The 24,324-nt window shown below is 45.7% G+C and overlaps 1 protein-coding gene across 3 annotated transcripts in view; it reads right to left on the minus strand.

The window, feature by feature from the left end:
* Positions 1-24,324, minus strand: part of Fkbp5 (FKBP prolyl isomerase 5) — an 85,680-nt gene that overhangs the window by 42,204 nt on the left and 19,152 nt on the right. For all 3 annotated transcript variants that reach the window (XM_021630175.2, XM_021630170.2, XM_021630178.2), the window contains exons 2-3: positions 3,959-4,081; positions 444-588 (exon numbers count right to left, since the gene is read on the minus strand). In XM_021630175.2, coding sequence (XP_021485850.1) covers positions 444-588; positions 3,959-4,072 — 259 coding nt within the window. In that variant the 5' untranslated portion in view covers positions 4,073-4,081. The remainder of the gene's footprint in view (positions 1-443; positions 589-3,958; positions 4,082-24,324) is intronic.

Below are 24,324 nucleotides of genomic sequence, written 5' to 3' on the forward strand. Positions count from 1 at the left end.
CCAACTACAAAGGCAGCAGGCTCCCTCATGACAAGAAGGGCTCTATTCATGACCTGTCTGCCACAAAGCAGTAGCTCTATGTGCCTCTCAAGACTAGGGTTTAGTAAGGATAATAATGTACTGACTTATCAAGCCCTGTGGTGAAAGCAGACAGGGAGAGGCAGTGACAATACAGTGACTGCTGGCAGAGACGGCTATCATGCTCACGTCACTAAGGCAATTTTTGCTGCTGCACGTTTTAGTTCAGTAGTGATAATGTCATTAAGTTAAAAAGGCATCACCTTCATACTGTTATGAAAGGAACTGATATTATGGATCCGGAAAGGATCCCAGGGACTCCTAGGGATCCATGGACTGCATCTGTCAGGAACATGCTCCATTTCTTCTGTAGAAGTACAAACAGAAACAAATCTAAGCAAACACTGAAAAATTTACCCTCTTACCTTTGCCAAGGCTAAAGACGAATGGCTCGTTTCTATCATGACTGGAATCAAACTTCTTTCCATTTGACAATTTTCCTTTGTAGTGGACATAAACTTTGTCACCAATCATTGGGGTTTCTTCGCTAGTCCCCACTCTCTTGACAATCTAAAAAAGACAAACATGAGAAAAAAAAGAAGTGTAAAGCTTTTTATTTATAAAGAATAAAAAAGCCACACATGCTACTCCACGGCACCCAGACAGACTTGCAAATTCACTGTGATTCCTCAAGGCTTCCTTCACTGCTCTTTCAGAAAGCTCCTTTTACTTACCTTTCCCACCACATTTAATGCTACTCCTCCCCACAATATTCTCTCAAAATAATAAGCCAGAGGGAGAGGCAAAAGGATCACTGCAGGAGACAGCCTGATCTGCACAGAAGATTCCAGGCCAGCTAGTTTATGCTGTGAAACCTTATCTCCAAAAGACAAAAGAATTAGCCAGTAACCCTCACTTGTTTGGTTGAATGCCCCATCCTTTGATGCTAAAATCTCACAAAACACAGACTGATGAGCAGGGGTACACAAACTGAATCGGGCCCAAAAGACCGCTGAGCTTCTGAAACAGTCACTAAAGACAGCTACAAGCAGAGTCAAAGATGTGTCTTATTTCCTTCTGTCCTCTGCTAAAGATCGCTGTTCGTTACTGGCTATTCTGCTATATGCCCTGGCACAACAGGTTACACTTCCGGGACTGGAGAGATGGCTCAGTGCTTCAGAGCACTGGCTGCTGTTCCAGAGGACATGGTCCAACCTTCAGCACCCACGTGGCAGCTCTCCATTGTTTGTAACTCTAGTTCCAAGGGATGAGACCTCACAGAGACATACATACATACAGGCAAAACATCTATGCACATAAAGCAAATAAATCTTTAAAAAACAAACAGGTTATGCTTCCATTATTTGAATAATCTGTAAAATCTAGACTTAGATGATACCAAGTAACTTGTTTTCTAGTTAAAAAAGAAAGAAAGAAAAAACTTCAAGATGAAAATTATTTATCTGTCATAGAAAATCTGGAATTTTTCTTTTTACTCTTCTAAGAGCATGGTGCTAATGGTTGGTCAATTACTGGAAAAGAAAATTCAGCCCAGGCGTGTGGGGGTGCAAGTCAGCAGCTCACTCACCTGTGTCCAATCACCTGAACACAGCAGCCAACACCTGGCACTGTCCTCTTTGGTCAGGGTTTGATTTCATGCAAATAATTCAATTTCTTACTCTGAAATTCCCGGGGATGTGTCTCTGTCGCCCTACCTCACATAAATACCGTGAACAGATTCCTCAACTGTCTCATCTTAAAAGCCCAAACGTTTCGCAATGGAAAACGGGCAATACTGCTCTTCCAGGCCTCAAAAGAAAAAGTTAAAAAAAATATCTGACAGTCCTGTATGAAATCCTCAGGGGGCTCTGGTCCTGTATGAAATCCTCAGGGCGCTCTGGTCCTGTATGAAATCCTCAGGGCGCTCTGGTCCTGTATGAAATCCTCAGGGGGCTCTGGTCCCTGACTTGCGTGTGACAGTGCAGCCCAGCTGTGGAGACTGGTGGAGATCTGCCGTGAGGGCTGCAGGAATACCCAGGCACGCAGGGAGGGTAGTGGCAGTCAGAAGGCCATCTGTAATGTACCCTGGGTGTGGATGCGCGTGCACGAGTACATGTGTGCATGAGAGAATGTGAACGCGTGTGCTTGTGTGTCTGTTTCCCCAGCAAGATGAAACTCGCGTTTAAGTCTTAAGTTGCCTTGAAGATAAAAACAGTCTTAATGTATTTGAAAAATGTAAGCCCAACTTTTATTTTTCTTGATTAGCATTATTATAAATTCTACAAACAGGAAACTTAACCCAGGGAGGTTAAAAGATGCTCCAGGTCACAGCTGCCAGACCCACCGAACCCTCACCAAAGCCCCACGGTGACTTGAAGGGTCTAGATAGTAACACATTATGGCCTGGAGAACTTCAAACCGCAACCATTTACAGTAAGCCTAAAACTTGTTTTTTTAGATTTACTCCCTAGAAGGAGACTACGGCTTACTGTCTGTCTACTTAGAGGGCTCTGAGCAAGCTGGGCAGCTGGGCAGCCGGGCACCCCCGGCGGAGGGACCGAGGCCTGAGCAGGGCCTGTATACCGTCTGTCCTCGCTCAGCCTCACGCTGACTGCTACTGGGACGGTCAGTGTTGGGATGCGAGGCCTTCCAGAGGGAAGTCAGTGGTCAGGCGGAGTCAAGGCCTTGCTGTGTGAGCTCCCTGTGGAGGAGCTGGGTCCCTCACACAGCTGCACACAGCTTGTCCGCCGCTGGCTTTTGCCTCCCAGATCTTCGTGCCCACCTACCCTTCTGCTTTCTACTGTGAACTGAGCTCTTGCAGGAAGCAAGGAGAGGCAGGCATACCATGTTCTTGGACTTCTCAGACTACGGAACTGTGAGCCAAAATAAACTTCTTTTGGGAATCACCCAGTATTCTGTTTCCGAATACACGGTCTGAGGGACCTCGGAGGCCAGTTCTCTGAGTGCGGCAGACTGAGAAGATGAGGCAGGAGATGCTGTAGACAGCCTGAAAAAAACTCCACTGTCTTGAGAAGCTTCCTAGAGCTCTGGATGAGTGATTACAGTTACAAGGCTGAGAAGCCTCAGGAAGAGGACATCACGACGGGCTGGCAGCACACAGCAAGGTAATGGGAATACACGGAAATCCAGGAGAGAGGCTTTCTCATAAGCAAGGAGAAACAACAAACTAAACAAGTGCGGATACAGCAGCCACGGAGTTCCCACACAGCAGCAACACTGAGAATGTGCAAGATAAGCTCAGAAAAAGTACTAACCACATAAAACATGCAGTGTGGGACAGGCAACCGCTAAGTGCGCTCAAGTTATTTAACCTCTCCCTTTCAGCTTATTCACCTACAAATGGGAGAATCTGGCTCATCCTGGTGGCACAACAGTTGGTGCCATAGGCCCAACTACCTAGAAGACTTAAGGCAGGCACATGACAGGCTCAAGATCTGTCTGGGGTACAGCATGAATTCAAGGCCAGGTTGGGCAATTTAGTGAGACCTTGTTTCAAAATACAAAGCCAACAGGGCTGGTGATGCCCTGTCTGAATACATGAGGCCCTAGGTACCATGCCCAGCACACCATCTTCAGAAGGGCACTGTCTCCATAACACTGCTGTTAGATGCAAATTAAAAACTCTGTGAGGGTCTGAGGAGCTGGCTCAAGGAGTCCTCCTGCTTGCTCAGGACCTGAGCAACTTCATAGACCTCGGACCCATGTGAAAACCTAATCATGACAGAGCGTGTCTACAACCCCAGTGCTGGGAGACAGAGACAGGTGGACCCCAGGGACTGCTGGCTTCCCAGCCTGACCAAAACAGTGGCCTCCGTTTAAAAACACCAGGTACCCCATCCCCTCCACAGAAAGTCTGCATAAGCCATCCATCTTTCTTCACACAGAAGGTCCTCCTAGTTAAACACGTTCGTGGCCTCACCTTTAATACTCCTCTATCCTTTTTGATAGTAATGTCTTCTCCCTGTTCAACCACGATAGCTGCTGGGTTCTCTCCATTGTTACTGGTGCCTTCATCAGTAGTCATTGTCTTCATAGGTAAAACCTGCCAAAAGAAACATATTTCCTTCAGCGAAAATACCACTTCTTAACATACCTGAAAAGCCCCTGAGAACTGAGCTTACACGAGCCTAATAGGGTTAAAACCCAGAAACAACAACAAAAGCATTCGCTGTGCGTATGTACTGATGTCATCAGACAGGTAAGTAAAACCTTGCCCAGTTCTTCAGTTCCCGTCTAGCCGTGGTCCTAGATTACAGAGTAGATTCAGGTCTGCCGGTAATTACAGCCCTTCACATGAGCACACAGGGAGAAGCTGCCCTCCCGGAACTTGGAAACGGTCTTCTCCCACAGCCATACTTTTGAGAGAGCGGGAGCTTCTGGAGCTAAAGACATCAGTCAAAAGCCATCAGTCAGGATCAGTGAGGGACAGCTAAGAGATCAGCAGGGACCCCCACCTCAGGAAGCAAGCACTCCTCACCCCTGCGCCTTCTGAAAGCCTACACTTTCCACCTCTCACTCCACACAGCTGCACTATGGGGTTTTAGGGTTGGGTGTGCTGGTTCATGCCTACAACCCCAGCGCTCAAGAGGTAGTGGCAGCAGGGTAGCGAGTTCAAAGCCAACCTGAGCTACATAATGAGTTACAGGTTAGCCCGAGGTAACAGACACCATCTCAAGAAAGAAGAAAGCCAAAGAAGGAGAGAACAAAGTTCACTTTCCCCCAGCACCCCAGGAACCTCTCACAGTATGAGGCGAACCCTGCTTTTCAGATCTAGCCTCTGCTGCTTTCCTTCCCACAGCTCACTGGCCGAACCAAGCAGCTCCCTTTCCATAGCCAGCCCAGGGCTTTCCCATGGCCACGTCTGATTTCTCCTCTTCTCCCCTCACATGCCAGCTCCTCTATGAGTGCGAGTCACTGCCTTTTACCCTTCCTTAGCGCTCCTCAGTTGAGTGTCAACATTCATGCGGCGTTCCTGATAGATTTACAGGGTCTTCGAGAACAAGGGTTATGCCTTTTTCCTACTCACAGTCGTTAGCACGAATGCAGAACTCTGAAGTTCTCCCTCTGCAGCTTTTTAAAATTTTTATTTTTTTCACAATTTATTCATTATATATCCTTATTGAAGCCCCCTCCCTCAACTCCTCCCAGTCCCACCCTCCCTGTCCTCCCATCCCCTTCCCCTAGTCCACTGAAAGGGGGACTTCCCCACTATTGCCACCTGCCATAGCTTGTCAGGACTGCCTGAGGCCTCTTCCTCTGTGGCCTGGTAAAGCTGCATCATCAGGGGCAAGTGATCAAAGAGCAGGCCACTGCATCTTCTTCAGCTACTCTAAACCTTTAGGCAGAGCAGTGTGGTTACACTAAAAACTCTGCTCACAAAGAGACTGGAGTTAAGTTGTATAATGCATATTTTTAAAACATGAGTAGCTATTTTTCTTTTTTGTTCTTTTGTGTTTTTGTTTTTTGAAACAGGGTGTAGCCTTGACTGTCCCGGAACTTACTTTGTAGACCAGGCTGGCCTCAAACTCACAGAGATCCACATGTCTGCCTCCCACGTGCTGTAACCTGATACTTTTCCATGCAAGGACAACCTGTTGATTATGAGTAATCAACAGGCTAAACAAAACACACTTGTCTACTGCTGTGATTAATTTTATACTGCTCCTTGATTGAGCAGGGGAAGGACGAATTAATGACAATAGCAATTACTTCTGAATCGAGTTCTTATGTACCCAGGCTATCTTCAAGCTGGACCCTGTCTTGCCCCAGTGTCCTGAACACTGAGGTTAGGGACACCACCACACCCAGCTCCCAGCAGAGCACGTCTAAAGCTCCCACACTAGGGGAAGAACAGCCCGAGTCACCTAGGGGCTCTCTGTTTACAATCCAAACCAAACCCAAACAAAGTAGCTTCCATATTTGTTAAAACTGTTTTACTGAAAGAACTGAAAATTAGGCAACTAAAACAGCGTTTTAACTCATATCCAAAGAAGCTACGTTTTCTTTAGTGTGAGCATCTTGCTGTGCTGAAAGATCTTCAAACAGAAGACCAAAATCCAAGGGCTGGGCCCCTGCGCTTGATTTTCTAGCACAGTTTATACCAGAATAAAAGGTCCAAATGTTTGGCTCAGAGTAAGCGAAAGGCCTAGAACAAACTGTTCTCAAACAAACAACAGAAGTTAAGTACCTAGCTAGCTCTGCATGCTGCCGGACTAGATAATAAGCAGCAGGGTGGGTTCTCAGCTTCTGGAAACCAGAGCTTGTGGCACGTGTTTCTGATGCACGAGAACTGTACGAAGCATCTAAACAGCAGGAAAAAAAAGGTCTTTTAACTATCTGGAGGGGACAGTCATGGGCTGTACCCGTGGGAAGTATGCTTTCTTGGTTCTCACCCACACACGGACCTCATCAACAGAACATGGTCAAAGCACTGGACACATCAGAACCACCAGGTGAAAACGTCTTGAGACATTTTCTCCAGCACCGCCACACAGGTTACCTCCCGGGAAAGGAGAAAGGACTTCCCAACACACAGGTGATGTGTATTTTAACCAAAAACTGAGCAGTGATCCCACACCAGGTAGAAGAAAACTGACCAGCAGCAATGGTTTCTGAATGTACGATGGCCTAAAATCCATTCAAAAATAAATTCATAAGGAATTCAAGGTGAGCCGGCAGTGTTGGCCATGCCGCATTATGGAATTCTACTGAGATCGTGTTCTGAGCACACGCGCATTCAACCACGCATGCCACCGCGCCATGCAACGCCCAATAGTGTTGCTCACAACCCCTAAGCTCACACTCAAGTGTTTTTGCTACGTAGACGAAGTTTTTTTGTTCTTATTGAACCATGATTTAGGAGCATAGAACAAGGACCTAATATTTTCCTACTGTGATTTCTCAGCAGGTAATATCAAAACAGAGTATATCTTTGGACTGGACTGGACTAGACAAAGAAGCAAATCCACCTGTTGGCATAAATATTTGCTTTTATCTTGAATAAATGGTAAAAATATATGCACACCAAAGATTATTTTAAAGCATATTATTAATGACTTATTATTTAATAAATGTTCAACTTGTATACCTATTTTACATATCTGCATGTCTAGGATTGCTTAAGAATTTCTTGCGCCAAAAAGGAGTCATGAGTGGGAACAGTTTAAGAAACCTGATCTAGAGCTGGTTGGTGGTGGTGCATGCCTTTAATCCTAGCACTCGGGGGCTGGAGCGATGGCTCAGTAGATAAGAGCACTGCCTGCTCTTCCAAGGGACCCAGGTTCAATTCCCAGCAACCACATGGCAGCTCACAACTGTCTGTAATGCCCATCCCAAGAGATCTGACACCTTCACACTACTGCACATAAAATAAAGTTGACTAAAATTAAGAAAGGAATCCTAGAAGTGAGGAGGCAGAGACCCAGGGCCTGCCGTGAGCAACAGCCTTTTAAGAAGTGATATGCGTTACCACCCAACTCTGTGGCAGCAACAGCAGACAACTGCCTCATGGTGATGTCATGGGAGGCACAGGTTATCCGCGTGTCATTTAACGGGAAGGCTAGCGAGCTCTGTGGTTAAGAACCCCCAGGGGACTGAGGTTCGATTCCCAGCACCCCCACGGTGGCTCACAACAGGCTACAATCGAGATCTGGATCTGACACCCTCTTCTGGCCTCTGTATGCGGATGGTAGCCAGACACACATGCACACACACACCACTATATATATAAAGTTAATTTTTGAAAAGAGAAAAAAAATGTTTTCTCCAGCCAGGCACATGCTGGTGGTGGCAGCATATATTACGGCAATAGCAGTACTTGGAAGGTGGAGGCAGGAGGATCCAGGGGTTGAGCATTACTCTTGGCTACACAAGACCCCCTCAAGAAGACGTCAGACCTAAACCTGTATAAGCAAAACTATATGACCTCAGCACACTGTGTTTATAAATCCACACACACACACAATAATAATTAAAGAATAAAAGGGCATGAATTTGAGAAGTGGGCATGGGAGCAATTAACGAAGATATGATGTAAATACAGTATTCATATATGAAATTATCAAAAGACAGAAGCAGGCAGAGCTCTGTGCCTTCAAAGCCAGCATGGTTTACAGGCTGAGTTCCAGTACACCTTGGGGCTACACACAGAGAAATCCTGTTCAAAAAAACAAACAAGAAACAAGAAAACCCCTAAGTTTTCTAAATATTTCCCTTGAATTCCATTTAGGTCACTAGAAGTATAGATTTCCCCAAACTGAACAAATAAATAATCTTTTTACTCTATTGTGTTCTATAAAAAAGACAGGGCAGGGGCTGGAGAGATGGCTCAGTGGTTAAGAGCACTGTCTGCTCTTCCAGAGGTCCTGAGTTCAATTCCCAGCAATCACATGGTGGCTCACAACCATCTACACCCTCTACTGCCCTCTTGGAGCACTAATATGCATAGAATAAATAAATAAATAAAATCTTAAAAAAAAAAAAAGACAGGGCAATTCTTAAAAACCTTTAGGACAAACTGAGGAGGTTTCGGTACTCTTTCTACAGAGCCTGTTTTATCCTGGACGCACAGTCACTTCTACCTGACGCCATTATTTATCAATTCACGATAAAGCTTACTGCACCAGGAGGGAACACACAGTTCAGCTGTTATGGACATGCCAGATAAGCACACACTCTGCAAAGCGCTAGTCAGCTAACACCTGAGACATGGCAGGAAAACGAGAAGACGCTCGGTGTTCATCAACGGGGCACTGACAGCTTCCGCTAGCTGAGAGCTCCCAAGCGAGGAGCTGTTTCCAAGCTCTGCCCGCGGCTGGTGCGTTAACTGCTGCTCTTCTCACGCCGCTGCCTCTCAGGCGATCCCTGGCTGCTGCTGTGCTGGCAGCACCAAGGAAGCACGGCAAGTGTGTCCGAGCACTGCCAACCCCTGGCCTTGGCAGCCACAGCTTTCGCCGCACACAACCCAAACACCAAACCCTAGGTCTCAGAATATAAGGCAGCCTAAGCGGACTTCAGTTTTGACTTTTTATTTTTTAAATAAGAATGGCGCCGAAAGTCCTTCTTTAACTTTCAAACTCAGACCTCTGTCAGGCAGCCCACCTAGACACACAGTAACAGTTACTGCTGGCAGACAAAAACACACTTAAACTCTGCGAGGCAGAGCAGGTGGATCTCTGTGAGTTCAAGGCCAGCCTGGTCAACAAAGCCAGTGCAGGACAGGTAAGGCTACACAGAGAAACCCTGTCTATAAACGGGGGGGGAGGGGGGAGTGAGGGAGAGAGAGACTTAGAAAATGGAGCTAACTACACAGGAGAGGAAATAAGCAGCTACTTTCTTCTACATTGAGGTGGTGGAGTTGGACAAACACATACACACTCTTGTTTTTGTTTTTTTTAAACCTACAAGAAGATACAGTCAATCAGGAAATGACAAGATGTTCCACGTCAGCAGTGACCAGATAAATGGAAAGAAAAGGTATAGGAGATGTCAGTTCCTACCCACCAGAAAAAAAGAGAAAGTGTGTGTGTGTGTGTGTGTGTGTGTGTGTGTGTGTGTGTGTTGGGGGGATCCTATGGTAATTGCTCAGTGTGTCAGAGTGCACGCTGAGCACACGAAGACTTGAGTTAACACGTAAGAGTTAAGTGTAGTGGTGCACGGTGAGGGCAGCAGAGGCCTGCAGTCCAGGGTCACAGGGGCCTGCTGGCCAGTCGGTCTAGAATTGGTGCCGGGCTGGCGAGGTGGCCTGGAGAGTAAAAGTGCTTGCCACACAAGCCTAAAACTGGAGTTTGAGCCCTGGACCCCACATGCAAGGAGAGAACCACATCCTAAAATCTATCCTCTGACCTCCACACAAGTGCTGTGGCGTATGCATACATACCAATAATAAATAAATACAAATCAACTTTACACACTGATGTTGACCCCTGGCCTCTGCACACGTGCCACACACACCAACACATATGTGTGTAGAAAACATACACCGAGGCAACTTCAGAGTCACAGTCGAATAAAGGTGACTAGGGGAAGGTACAGAGTTTCTGTTTGGGGAGTGAAAAATGCTCAGTGATGGTTTCTCAGTACTGTAAGTGTACTTAGTGCCACTTACACTTACAATGTTGAAAACAATGAATTGTATTAAACCTATATGCATGTATACTTCTATCAGCAGTGAAGAGGAAGCACTGAGAGAGAGAGAGAGAAGGAAAGAGAGAGAAGGGGAGAGAGAGGGAGAGAGACTGTGGCCAGCCAGAAGTGGCAGAGCAGCAGCCCACTGGAGTTCCACTGCAGTGCCCTCCCTCAACCTTCCTACCTTCCTCTCACATTCCCAAGGTCCTTCCTAAATCCTGCACGGACTTCTGGGAGTGATTACACCAGTCTTTCAGCCAGAGGCTCTGACATGAGGAAAGAGGCTCTGCCACCTTACAGCCGCCGGAAACTGTTTACTCCACGTCTTCAGTCTGCACAGTGCTTTGGAAGACTCATTCTTCTCATCACGAATCACTGAAGAAAGCTGGCAAGCCAGCAGATCTCCTTTACGCTGCCTTGGCCGAGGGTGCTGGGCTACATCTGCTCTGGCTGGCTGGGGAGCCCCCTCCCCCCACAGCTCCACCTACACCACACCAAAGTTGAGCAGCACAGAGGACTGTTTTCCTGGGAAGGGTATAAAGTAGCTGCACTCCTCTATTGGAACCTCAAAAAACTTTTCACAGCCCAGATCTGCTTTGCTGGGACTGTTTAGCTAGATGAATTACAGTTTTTGTTTCGAGATAGGGTCTCTCTATGTAGCCCAGGCTGTCCTGGAACTATGTAGACGCACAGAATCCTCCTGCCTCTGACTCTTGAGAACTGGGATTAAAGGCATGCACTACCATTTTGGGCTGAATTATTAAGTGAGTAGGAAGTACATGGTTTTATTACCAGCAAAACAAAATAAAACCTAGAAAACACCAGACTCTCCAATATTAACATTATGTAACAGATAAATTTGAATTCAGGATGTCCCTGGTGGGCTATAAACAGGCTGAAAGACAGTCCTCAGCTTTTGTACTAGGCAAATGCTCTACAAGGGAGTGAGCTACTACCTCAGCTCCTGTAAGTCTGTAAAATTCCTATAGCTCGGAAAACAAAAAGAGGTATGCATGCATCATTGATCAAAAATTCAGGGGAATTCCCAGAAATAGAAAGCAGATGAGATCAAAGGAGCAAACAAAGAAAAGTGAACTCTTTCCCCAGTATCAAGCGATGAGCCTCTCCTCGGCCGTGCCGCGGTGGGGCCAAGAGCAGGACCTATGCAGGATTGCCTAGGCCAGGCAGGTTCTCCCCCTCCTACTGGGGTTCCTGTCTTTTTCTCTATGGAAAGTACAGGAATATTCTTGCTTCTTGAAGTACCACTAAACAAATGGGTACCAGATGTGACCTTCCTCCCCCGGCCTCTGCAGGCCCGTATCAGGTGTGCTGACTCCACGGACATGGTAACACCCATGTCTCCGACGCCTTACTGGAGAGATGTTATAACTTTTACCCTTCGGGTTTCTTACTGATTTTCTAACACTGTCAACATTAGGATCACTGTGGAACTTTTAAAAGGTGGTGGGGCCTGAGTCCAACCCCACAGGGGCTGAGTCGGTGTCACAGGCGTCAGAGAACAGATGTGGCTGGGAACCACTGCCTCTCTCTCACTTTCCATCACTGTCCTTTTTGCTCTATGCTGGGAAAGGTTTTTGTTGATGGAATTATTTAGATCATCATTTGGTCAGCAGCTGTGGTCAATATTTTGTTTAGTCTGTTACAGAGACTTTTTAAATTAGTAATTTTTCCATTTTTACATGATTTTTTTATTATTTGATTGCTCACTTTACTTAGCACTTTGTACTTTGGTGACTGTAACTTCAACTCCTTCTGCAGATCCTACTTAAGAGCTGAGAAAGGACATCTCTTAAGAATAAGGGTGTGGCTAAAGGTTGTTTTGAGTGATGCGCTGAGCTTGTGTGATCCCTGGTGTCTTTCAGGGGCACTCGGCGATGGTAGAGCCTGGAAGAGAGAGAAAGGCAGGGTACCCCAGGTGTCAAAGCAAAGCAGGAGAGGGACGAACGAAGACGCCAAGATGGCAGGCGGAAAGTCTGCAATTTGCAGCGGGGTTTTACAGGGGGAAATGAAATGTTCTGGCAGAGGGAAGTAAAGGTTTAACTGCATAAAGAACCAGTCATGCTTGAATTCATAAGGGAAATAGCCAAGAGGGAATGAAAAGTAATGACTCAAGAAAAGACGTGTACAAGTTTCCCATCAATTAAACATTCACAAGCTGTATAGGTTAGGGCTAAATTAACTGTGGCTAAGTAAGACGGGTTGTTTTAGAAATATGCTCCTATTTTAAAAATGAATTCATTCTATTTTATGTGCATGGGTGTTTTGCCTGAATGTGTACTGGCATACCAGACGCATGTCTGGTGCCTATGACAGCCTGAAGAAGGAAGAAGGTGTAAGATGCCTTGAGACTGGAGCTACAAATGGCAGAGGGTGCTGGGAACCGAACCTGGATCCACTGCAGATAAACAACCTTGAAATACTGACAGGAAAAATAGACAAAAGCCAAAAAGCTGCCAAAACAATCCCATCTCCCCTTTAAAGACAGGGTCCCTGTACCTAGCCCTGGCTGTCCTGGAACTCAGGATGCAGAGAATGGCAAGTGCAGAGCAAGCTGTAGCACCATCCTGTCTTTGCAAGAAATGTGTATTTGCTTATTTGTATTCCAAGAAGTTTGCAAACATCCTCAGCAGGCAGAACCCCACCACACTGGTGGACAGTAATCACTGGAGAACAGGAGCCGCAGCTGGAGGAGGGCTGCAAACCCACAGGCCTAGCGTGTGGGAGGTGAACGCAGGAGGCTGGGCAGTTCAAGGCTAGCTGTGGCTACGAAAGACCTTGTCTCAACGAAAGAGAACAGAATACCAACTGAGGAGAAACAGGCTAACAATTTTTTACCTATTACTGATGTTGTTTTGGTTTTTGAGAAAGGGTCTCTACGTAGCCCTGTCTGGTGAACACTGCATTAAAGGAGTGCACGAGCCCACTGTGCCAAGCAATTTTTGACTTTTTTTAGAATAGCTTCACACTGTTTATATTACTTCCATGGTCTTCTCAAACTTAAGGGAACAATTCATAGCATGATTCTGTTTTTGGAAGAAATGTGTAGGTATTTGCTTGTATGTATTCCAAGATGTTTGCAAAAGAAAAAAACTTTTCATTCTTTCTTTTCCAGTTAATTCAACATTTTAAAATTAACATGGCCTCACTGGTTGCAGTGCACGCCTGTAATCCCAGCACGTGGGAGGCGGAGGCAGGCGGATCTCTGTGAGTTTGAGCCCAGCCTGGTCTACAGAAAGAGTTCCAGGACAGTCAGGGCTACACAGACAAACCCTGTCTCAAAACAAAACAAATTACATCTGGTCTAGTATTGGGGAGGGAGGGGTCATGCTACTGCATGTGCAGGTCAGAGGACAGGAGTCTCCTCTCTCCTCCCACCACATGGGAGTCGCCAAGAAGAGAGGACAAGGGCCACATCTCACTAGCTTTCTGTAGGCACATAGCACCTAGCAACTGAAGGAGAAGATGGTTCACAGAGTTGGGAGGATGGGGAAAGAACCCAGAACCAAGGTTTCCTATGCTGTCATGTTCCTGGGCAGAGGACCTGGGTTTGACTCCCAGCACCCGCACAGCAGCTCACAATCACTGCAATTCCAGCTTCCGGTTACCTGACATCCTCTCTGGCCTCTGCAGACACTGCACACATGTGGTGCACAGGCATGGAGACAGGCAAAACATCCGCACACATAAATGAACACGATACTGCATTCCCTTGTAACACACTGCGGCTTCATCAAAACATTTCGGCATAAATCAAGCAGATAGTAAAAACAGCGTCCTTGTGTTTCCTAACGGCCACTTACGTCCAAAGAAAAACCGTGCAACAGCAGCACCCTGTGACAACAGTTGAAAACACTAAAGAATGATTTCCTTAGCGCAGTAAAAAGCACACTAATGAATGCATTTTGAGTTATCTCTAAAAATAAATTTCCTGTATTTTAAAGATAAATCACAGCAAAATTCAGTATGTAACATCTGTTTGTAGTTTGTATACCTTTTTAATATCTAGAGATTTGAAGCTTTGTGAGCACATGGAATAAATCAGATTTAAAAAAAAAAAAAAGAATAACATTCTGAACAATCCTGCCTCATGTAAAAGGCCTTGGTCAGGAGTCCCCAGACTGAAGGCAGAAGGCTGAAAGGCCAGAAGGCCCAGACCTCCATCTGCAGGCATTTGCTACGAAGCCTTCACCCTCACTCAATTTCTCCAGCTATAAATTGCAGGGGGTTAGACCAAAACTACCCTCCAGCTCTAAGACTTTATATTTTAAAATTACCTTTAATGAGTAAATCTATGCTTTATGGAAAGTCAGATTTGAAAGGTGGAAAGGCAAAAATTTCCAAGGAATAAAAAGTTATTCTAGTAGTAAAGAGCTGGCTTTCCGTTCCAGCCCGAAGGCAAACAATCAACCCTGAGCTCCTCTGTTACACAGCCTTCGTTTTCTGTAGCGCTCCCACAGCAGCCACAGACTCACTGGCTGGAACCACGCGAACTCGTGGCCGAACTCGTGGCCGACAGTTCGGAGAGCACAGGGCGAGCAGGCAGGCGCTCTGCCTGGGAGGAGCCACTCCTCGGCCCTCTCCAGACTGCTGGTGCTCCCTGCTGCGCTCTGCTGCGCTGGAGGAGGCCCCCTCCCCGTGTTCACCTGCTGCGTTTCTCTGCACTCCGCTAAACCCGTTTTGAGCGTGTGTACTCCTGTGGAGGCAGGAGGTGGACGGCGGTGCCGCGTTGCTGCCATCTTATTTTTATGCCACTGTCTCGGTGACCTAGACCCTGAAGATTAGCTAGACTGTCTGGACAACAGCCTCCCCAGTCACACACCTCGCACGCACGGCCTTTGATGTGAGCACTGGGATCTGAAGCAGGTCCGGGTGCTTGACACCCAGCTCTTCGCCGACTGGAGCGATGCTGCCTTTCACCCTTCTTTTGTAGTCCATCTCCCACATCCTAACCGGCAAGAGAGTTGCTCCTCTTTTTAAGAACTTAAGTGGCAAAGCAGGGCCCAGCTGGATTACCCAGGATGCCCACCCTGCCCTTCTCATTCTCAGTCTTGAGCCTTCCCCACACCCAGTGCTCTCTGCCCTGTAAAGCAGCATACCAGGCTTTTTCAGGAGCCGTTCATCTACTGAACACAAATGCCCTGTCATCTGATAGACTAAGACCACATTCAGTAGGTTCCTTCATTCCACACCTGGGCTTTCCTATCTCCTCTCCTTTCTCTATCATTCAGTCACATTCTAATCTGACTGTGAAGTAAAATCTAACCCTTCTCTGAAGATGCCTTCAGCATGTCAGAGAATACAGACTGGGACACTTACCTACTTTTTCTTTTTTTGGTTTTTTAACAGTGTTTCTCTGTGTGGCCATGGCTGTCCTGGAACTCACTTTGTAGAGCAGGCTGGCCTCAAACGCAGAGATCCTCCTGCCTCTGCCTCTGCCCTCCAAGTGCTGGAAATCAAAGGTTTGTGCTACCACACCCGGCTGCCTGGTCTTTCAATTTCGTTAACACTTTAAAATTGCAAGAAAACAATACATCGAGCGAACCCGCTTCTAAGTTCTCTCTAAAATGAGGCGAAGGCTTTCAAACTTAAGCAACGCAATATGGATGGTGACGGATGTACCAGCATCACGTTCCATAACTTGCACAGAACAAACTGTACACACTGTAGCGTACAATGTGTAAGTATGTGTGCTCTCCCCTCATGAAGCCGCCACAATCCAAATAATGAGTAAATCTGTCATCCACAGGATCTTTCTTGTGTCCAACTCCTTCTTTCCCAGCTCGAGTCTTCAGGAAGTCTCTGGTCTCCTTGCTGTGTAGCTCAACTCTCCTCCGTCACTCTGCAGAACCTAACTTTATGGAAGGGGTCGCACGTACTTTATAACGAGTTTGACCAAGTTACATTTGGTCAGTATTTAGGTCATTTTGTTCCTCAGAGATTTAGTTATGCTTTGTTGTCCACACGGGACTGGGTTAATCATCACAAGAATAACTTCCACCAGATTGTGCTATGCTTAAATAATTCTAAAATAAACTACTTGGGGTCAGAATCCCGAAGTTTTAGCCAGCGCTTGCTACTGAGCCATCTTGTACCAAACTACCTTGCCTCCAGAGGCCCTCTCCACTCTGCTGCCCTCTGCTGGTAGAACTAATCCTCAAGGGCTAAAAACCTACCGCCATTTGGCAAACAGGTATAATATCACACAATTTGGTGTGTAAAGCATGATCATGCACGGTTGATACTTTTTCTAACATGATTGTTGCTCCTGCTCATAAGGGCGGAACCACCTTGGCTGTTATTAATCATGTGCTATTATTAATCATGTCTCCTTTTGAGGACTCCCATTGTAGACCAGGCTGGCCTCAAACTCACAGAGATCCTCCTGCTTCTGCCTCGAAAGTGCTGGAATTAAAGGAATCACCACCACACAGTGGGCTATGTACCTAAGGGTTATTATTTCCACTTTTTTTTTGCAATCTATTCATAAAGTTTGGCATTATGATAATGTTGGCATCACAGAACGAGTTAAATATTCTCTTTGTCAATTATTATCCAAATAGTCTGCAAAACTGATGTTATAGTTCTAAAAACATCTGATTGATCCTTCAGGGAAAGCCACATGGGGCTTAGTTTTCCTGAAGGAACTCGGCCTTTTGCTTGTTTCCACACACGAAGCACTTCTCAGGGCACTTGCTGCTTCTGAAGAAAGCTTTGGTGTCTTGAAGGACTCTCTACGTATTAGTGTAATACGTAGAGTTCCAGGACAGCCATGGCCACACAGAGAAACACTGTCACTAATCAGACTAGTCTCTATCCTCTCATGTGCTCTATACGTTTGTTTCTTTTATTCCCGGCTGGAAATGTGTGTCCTGCTCCTCCTCAATCAGGCTAGAGGTTCATAGACTATATTGGTGTTTTCAAAGCAATAGATTCTTATTTCACTGGCTTCTCCTACTATTTTTCTGTTTGTTTTTTTTTTTTCTAACTTTTGATTTTCTTGGAAATGTGTTTATGATTTTTTTCCAGGTAGCTTTAAATTTTTTTTTTTTTTTTATCCTTTTTTGAGACAGACTCACTATGTATCCTTGGCTGTCCTAGAACTCATTACGTACACCAGGCTGGCCTCAAACTCACACAGATCCACCTGCCTCTTTCCTCTCAGGTGTTAGGTTTAAAGGCAAGCGCCACCATACCCAGCAATTTATTGTATACAAATGGTTGTTTGGCCCGAGTGTATGTCTGTGTGCTCTCAGAGGCTGGACGATCCCCCAGAACTGGAGTTACAGAGAGCTGTGAGCCACCATGTGGGTGCTGGAAAATGAACCCAGTCCTCTGAAGGATAGTCAATAGCACTCTTACCTGATGAATCATCTCTCCAACTTTGTTTTTTTCTTGAGACAGGGTCTCTCTGTGTAGCCTTGGCTGTCCTAGAACTCACAGAGATCCACAGGCCTCTGCCTCCCAAGTGCTGGAATTAAGAGCATATGCCAATATGCCCAGACCCAGCATTAATTTTTAATTCCTTTTGGTCAGAGTACATACTTGAGAATTAAGTTATTCAAATCCTTGACACTGTCTTATAGATAGACTAAAAATATAATCTCTTTTAGTCAGTATTCTATGTGAAACTAAAAATAAAGTATTTGGCTCATAACGGATAGAATATCATACAAATATCAATTCAGTGTTGCCTTCCCCACTCCACGAGGGAGAGGTCATCTACGCTATCAGTTAATAAGAAAGAGGTGAGCTCTGTAGTCCCCCAGGATAACTGGAGACCACTTTATTCAGGGTTTCTCAGACTCTGACTCATGTATTTTGAAGTTCTGTTTATAGGTACATAAATATCTTAAATATTTAGGGCTGATGACCCATCTCATTTGAGGTCTTTATTCTCGGTAATATATATATTTTTTTAACATTTATATGCACACGAATGTTGGCAGAAGCTAGAAGAGGTCATTAGGTCCCTTGTGGCTGGGGCTGCAGGGGTGGTGAGCCACCCAGTGTGGGTGCTGGGAACTGAACTCAGGTCATCTGGAAGAACAGTAAGTACTCTTAATTATTATCCCATTTTTTCTAGCCTTTATTATTAGTAATCTTGTTGGCTCTAAAATCTAACCTGTGCAATATCAGTACAATCATTCCAGCTTTTTTAGATAGTATTATCACGAAGTATCCTTTTGTATTTTTATCGATTTGTATAATTTTATTCACATGGTGAATTTCTTCTAGGTAGCGCACAGCAAGTTATTATCCAACATACAAGTCTCTGTCCTTTAACTGGATTTTTTTAGGCCATTTATATTTAATGTGACTACTGATATGTAAATCTACTTTCTTACTGTGTCTTCTATTAGTCACATCTTTTTATATATTTTCTTCTTTTTTTCTTGCCCAATTTAGATATTCCTGGCTACTTTTTCCTTCAAAGAAGGAATCCCTGGAGTTTTCCCCTGTGGAGCTCTTTCGTCCTCAAAGGCCATCTCTTCAAAACTGTAATTATATATAATTATGTACAACTGCTAAATGATTCCCTTTTCCCAGGCCTTTAAGAAAATCTCTAAGTATGTTCTGGATAGTTTGCCCTGCTAAGACGTCGAGCTTTCTAATCTTCCTGCTGCACTGTTTTGGCTACTACTCACCATCCCATGCTGCGTGCTGCTGTTCTCACACTCTGTAGGTCTCACTCCAGTGACCAAGTATGCTCAGTTTTCCTAACGATATTCAACACTCTCATTCTTTCCTGTATTTTCTTGAACTAATGGAATATAGCTATAATAACTTTCAGTGCCTACTCATTTCATCAGCAGAGTCATTTCTGGGTCTGTTTCTATTGACTAAATTTTCCTGTTTTATTGAAAGCCTGGTAATTTTTCACCAGAGGCTAACTGTGAATCTGGCCCCGGTGAGGGATAGATATTTTTGTACTCGTAATGTGGAGCTTTGTCCTAGTTAAGTTAACTGGAAACAATGTGACCCTTTCCAGGCATGTTTTAGAGCTTTGGAAGATAAAAGGAGTCTTGGGTTGAGGGTTGGGTTCTCCTACCAGTAAGGCAATTGCTTCTGAGTATTCTCCCTGATGGTTTGTGACCTACAAGGCTGGTTGGTAGTAACTCAAACATTTTTTGTTGGACAGGGAATCTTGCTGCTGGGTATCCCAGGTTGGCCCCGAACTCACTCTGCCTCCTAAGTGCTGAGATTACAGGCATTGCTGCCCATTACCCTTCTCAGGTGGCTGTTTCTCTGAGTAGTTTTCACACAATTATGCAATGCTCATCTGAAGACGTGCTCCACACACTCTGTTGTTCTCCTGTGTGGGGCTCTTTCCTCTTCGAAGGCCATCTGCCTGTCCTTCCTGGTCTCCTACAGACAAGCCCTCGCAGGGGTCAGCGAGTCTAGCTGCAGGCCTCACCTGCTGCTTTCTATTTCCTCAGGGATCACTCTCCCCGTTGCTGCCAGCTCACTGGAGTTTCAGGCTGTTGCCTCATATATTTTGTCTGGAGATTTTTGTTTGCTTTGCGACTGCAGCCAAGAGAGTAAACTCAATCTTTGTTAACTACATTTTGGTCACAGTCAGAAGCACAAGCCCACAGATTCTACTTTGAAGCCAGAAAAAAAATAAAGCTGGGACAGTGGCACTTCCATGGGTATAAAGTCCTGCACAAGAAGCATAGCTGCGACAAATCTCATGGTCTCAACTGTGAAGGATGTGGTTTTCCCATGAGGCTATAAAAGTCTACTATTTTATAGTAAGATAAAATCTTTCTTCCAAAATGTCAGGTATTTTATTTTAAAACTCTTATCAAAACTATGGCTTTGTGGTAATCTGGATAACTGAAGTGTCATTATTTTGTTTTTTTTTTTTTCCTGTTTTTTGACTTTTTTAGATACCTGTGTACCCTGGCTAGCATCAAATTCTGACTGATCTTTCTGCCTTTGCTTATCAGATGCTAAGATTACAAGAGCACAACATCATACCCAGCTATCTTTATTTTATTTTGTTTTTTTTTTTTTTTTTTTTTTTTCAAGACAAGATATCTCCATGTATCTCTGGTTGTCCTGTACTTCACTGTGTAGACCAGACTGGCCCAGAACTCAGAAGTCCGCCTGCCTCTGCCTCTCGAGTACCAGGATAAGGCAGGTTTCACCACTGATCTGCTCATACTCAGCTCTTACTTTGATCTTTTATATATATATATATATATATATATATATATGAAATGGTTATGAACAAAACTTGATTTTTATATTCCAAAGGACCATTGCTAATTATCATAACTTTAAAATTCTGAGTAAAAAAGACTTAGAAATCAAAGCTTTATTTACTTTATGTTGACAGACACAGGACCATGCTCAGGTTGGAACTGGAGCTGTCCGTCCCCCTGCCCCAGCCTCCTGGGTGCTGGGACTACAGGTTTATGTGCCATCCTGGCAGCTGTTCATCAGGAAGCAACTGGAAAGAGCATAGGGGAACCAAAGCGTGTCACGTCCTGACGCTAGAAAAGTTAGCTTTGGTTGGTGTTGATGTTAACAGAGTTTAAGACAGCTTTAAGTTTACAGCAAACCTTCAATGTTCACCTAATTTGTGTAAAGCCTATGCAATATCTCAACATGTTGAGTTTTTAAATTCTTAGGCTCTATAGCTCTGAATTTTGACTGGTTGTGGTTTTCTGTAGTAGTCTCCTAAGAGGAGGTTCCTTGATGGGGTGGTGTGTACTTGTCTGTGGGTGGAAGGGCAGATGTTTAGATTATTGCGAGGATGTGTTCATCTGTAACTGAGAGTTAGGTCCTCCTCCAGCGACTACGCTCTCAGCTGCCACTGAGTAGTGGGCTGGGTTTCCAGGCAGACAGTCTCTCTCTTGCTCACACCAGCCTGACAGGCACAGCATCATCGCACTCTAGGTTATTGTGCCACGGTGCTCAATGATGTGGTCCACAGACACCACGACCACGGCTGGGCGGGACTGCTGGTTACTTCTCTCCTTGCAAGTCTGTGTAATGCCTTGTGGTATCATGAAAGCCAGTCCTCAGGGAGGACAGGTTCAGCTCAGTTCCAGCTCAGAGGTCTCTGGACGCTGTTTATGACGTGCTTAGTGTCTGAGCAATAGAAACTTACCTACCACCTCTGGGAGGCAACCAAAGGCACTAACAACAGGCTGTATGTTTTAGGGGTCTCTTGGACACCCCGGCCAACAACCCAAAAGAAGGCACCTCGTGTCTGCTATTAGGGTTTTTGTTAAGTGGTCTTTAGCTCTTAGAGGGAGCACCGTCAGCCTGCTATGTACCTTCTTTCCTAAGATGTCTGCTCAAAAAAGGTTTTTTGTTTGTTTTTTTGCACCGGGGTAGTGGTGGCGCACACCTTTAATCCCAGCACTGGGGAAGCAGAGGCAGGTGGATCTCTGAGTCTGAGGCCAGCCTGGTCTACAGAGTGAGTTCCAGGACAGCTAGGACTACACAGAGAAACCCTGTCTCAAAAAACCACAACACAAACACACAAATTTCTGTCTGTGTGTGTGTGCGCGTATTTTTCAGCTGTTATAGTATTACTGTTTGTGGTGGTGATGCCAGCAATCAAACTACTGAATTTTATTGTTATTGTGGAGAAGTCTTTTGTTACTATGATTTTTTGCTAGTATTTCCCCCTGAACTTACAGCTTGTCCTCTTTCTCTTCTTGAAGGTTGTGTTTTGTTTTTGTTTTTTTTAAGAGACTAGGCATTGTGGGGCCTGTCTATAATCCCAGTCCTGGGGAGGCAGAGCAGGCAGATTGCTGCAAATTCAAGGCTAGACTAGGCCACACAGTGAGATCATCTCCAAAATCCAAAGAAAAAAAAAGAAGAGATTCAAGTAGTATTCTCAATCCCCTCTCCCCCCATTCCTGCAGGGCGCTCAATAAACTACTGTTTCAATGAAGAAAAATTAACCCTGGGAGTGTAGGCCCATGCCTTTGATCCCACAGCTTGGGAGACAGAGGCACCAGAAGCTCTTGTTAGTTCAAGGCCACCCTGGTCTACAAAGCAAGTCTAAGGACACCCAGGGCTCCGTTATACAGAGAAACTCTGCCTTGAAATGAAAAAAAAAAAAAAAAAAAAAAAGAGGAAAGAAAAAAATAGAAGTTTTGTAACATGTTCATACCAAATCTTAGCTGTGCATTTTGGATTCTTTTAACAACTGGAGCATTTAAATGTTACAGTTGTTTTTGCAGCCACAGTTTAAACTGCTAACTTGTATCTTATTGACTGTTCCTAGCAAAAGCTAAGTTAACTTGGTTGCAGAGTTAGCAAGCTGATCCTAAAATTTGTGGGGGTACCTAAAGGCTAAATAGAGCAAAACCACTGCTGGGGAGATTGCTCACTAGGTAAAGGACCTGCTGCCCAAGCAGGAGGATCTGAGTTTGATTTCTAGCATCCATACAAAGGAGCTGGGTGTGGGGGCTGCCTGTGACCCTCACGCTGGGACCACAGGCAGGAGAGGGCTCCTGGGGCTGTCTGGCCAGGCAGTAGAGCCAAAGCAGTGAGTTCTGCCTCCAATGCCAGAGGCAGAGAGTGCCTGCAGCAGACATCCCACGTCCACCACCGGTCCCCACGCGCACCTGCACACTGACAAGCACACATGCAAACACACCGCACAGGGACTACAGTGATGACTCAGTCAAAAGCACTAGCTGCACAATCCTGGCAGCCTGGGTGTGATCCTCGGAACAAATGGAAAAAGCTGAGCTTGGTGGCACCGCCGCAAGCCCAGCACTCCTAGCGACAAGAGGATGGCCCAGAAGCTCACAGGCAGCTAGCCTGGGCATGCAGCGCAGAAGAAACAACCTCTCTCAACAAGGCTGGAATTCTACAAAGTTGTCCTCTCACTTCCACATGCACACCTGTGAGCACACGGGGATAAACAAGGTGAGGAGGAGGAGGAGGAGGAAGACGTGGCATACGAGTCAAGCTTTGTTAGCCTTGGATTAAGCAGTGAGTTCAGAATTTCAGATGTAGAAACTAAAGCAAGCCATGTGGGGGTTTTCTGAGGCAGAGAGACGGCAGTTTAAGGTCCCCACAATGAGGTCCTACAGAGGGAAAGCATGGCAGGCAGTGTTGGAGATGGTGACTGAAGGATGGGCTTTCGGCTAGCACGGGTGTGGTCGAAGTACAATTAGGGCGGGTAGGGAACACAGCACATTCCAAGACTGTGGCTTGAGCAGAAAGTGACTGGGGAGGGAAAGGCTAGAAAATAAGAGCAGTGCAGACCCTCTAAAGCCAAGCCAGGGACCATAGCAGGCAGGCGGGATGGCTTCCTGCAGGCCAGTAGCATGCAGGAAGATGCAAAGATATGAATCACCAATGACCCATCCAGGAATTGCTTGTGATTCAATTTGGCTAAAGTGAAGGGTACATGTGGGAAGGACGCAGACGATGCTAAATAAATAGGCAGAGGCTTGACTGGAGGACCTTGTGTACCAGAAAACAGCATTTGAACTTTATTCCAAAGGAAATGGGAACTGAACCATTTTTAAGGAAAGTGACAATCAGACTGGCTTACAGCTCACTCTGGCAACCCTCCAATGGCTTCCCGTCACAAACAGCACAGACTCCAAATCCGTTCCATGCTCAGCGCCCTCCTCGTTCATCAGAGATGTTCCGTCCCCATGAGCTCCGCTAGAGCTGCTCTGGCGAACACCTACCTACCCCTGTGCCCTCCCAGGCTCTGCACTTACTGCTCCTTCTCCCAGGAGCTTATTCCCCAGCCCCTCCTGATAGGCCTGCTCTCCTGCTGCCACGAAAGAGCAAGACACTACTGGAACTGGCTGCACATCTGTCTCTTCCGAACCGCGGGCCACATGACTGGTGTGCATCCTGCTGCCCACCTCAGCAGAGCCTCAGTAATCCCAGATACTGGAACTGTTCCTCACGTGATACTAGGGAACGCACAAGTGACCAAGAAACAAACAATTAGCTGGTAAAGAGCAGAGACCCAACTCTGTCCACAAAAAGAAAATTGGCATAGTCACCAGAAAAATAATACTTTACATTCCTAGTGAGAATGCAAGCTGGCATGGTATTCTTTTTTAAAGACTCTGGCAGAGCAACCATCTCTTCAGCCCCAGTGTGTAGCCCAGGCTGACCTTAAACTCGTGATCCTCCTGC

The sequence above is a fragment of the Meriones unguiculatus genome, chromosome 16 (genome assembly GCF_030254825.1).
Source record: "Meriones unguiculatus strain TT.TT164.6M chromosome 16, Bangor_MerUng_6.1, whole genome shotgun sequence".
Lineage (NCBI taxonomy): Eukaryota > Metazoa > Chordata > Mammalia > Rodentia > Muridae > Meriones > Meriones unguiculatus.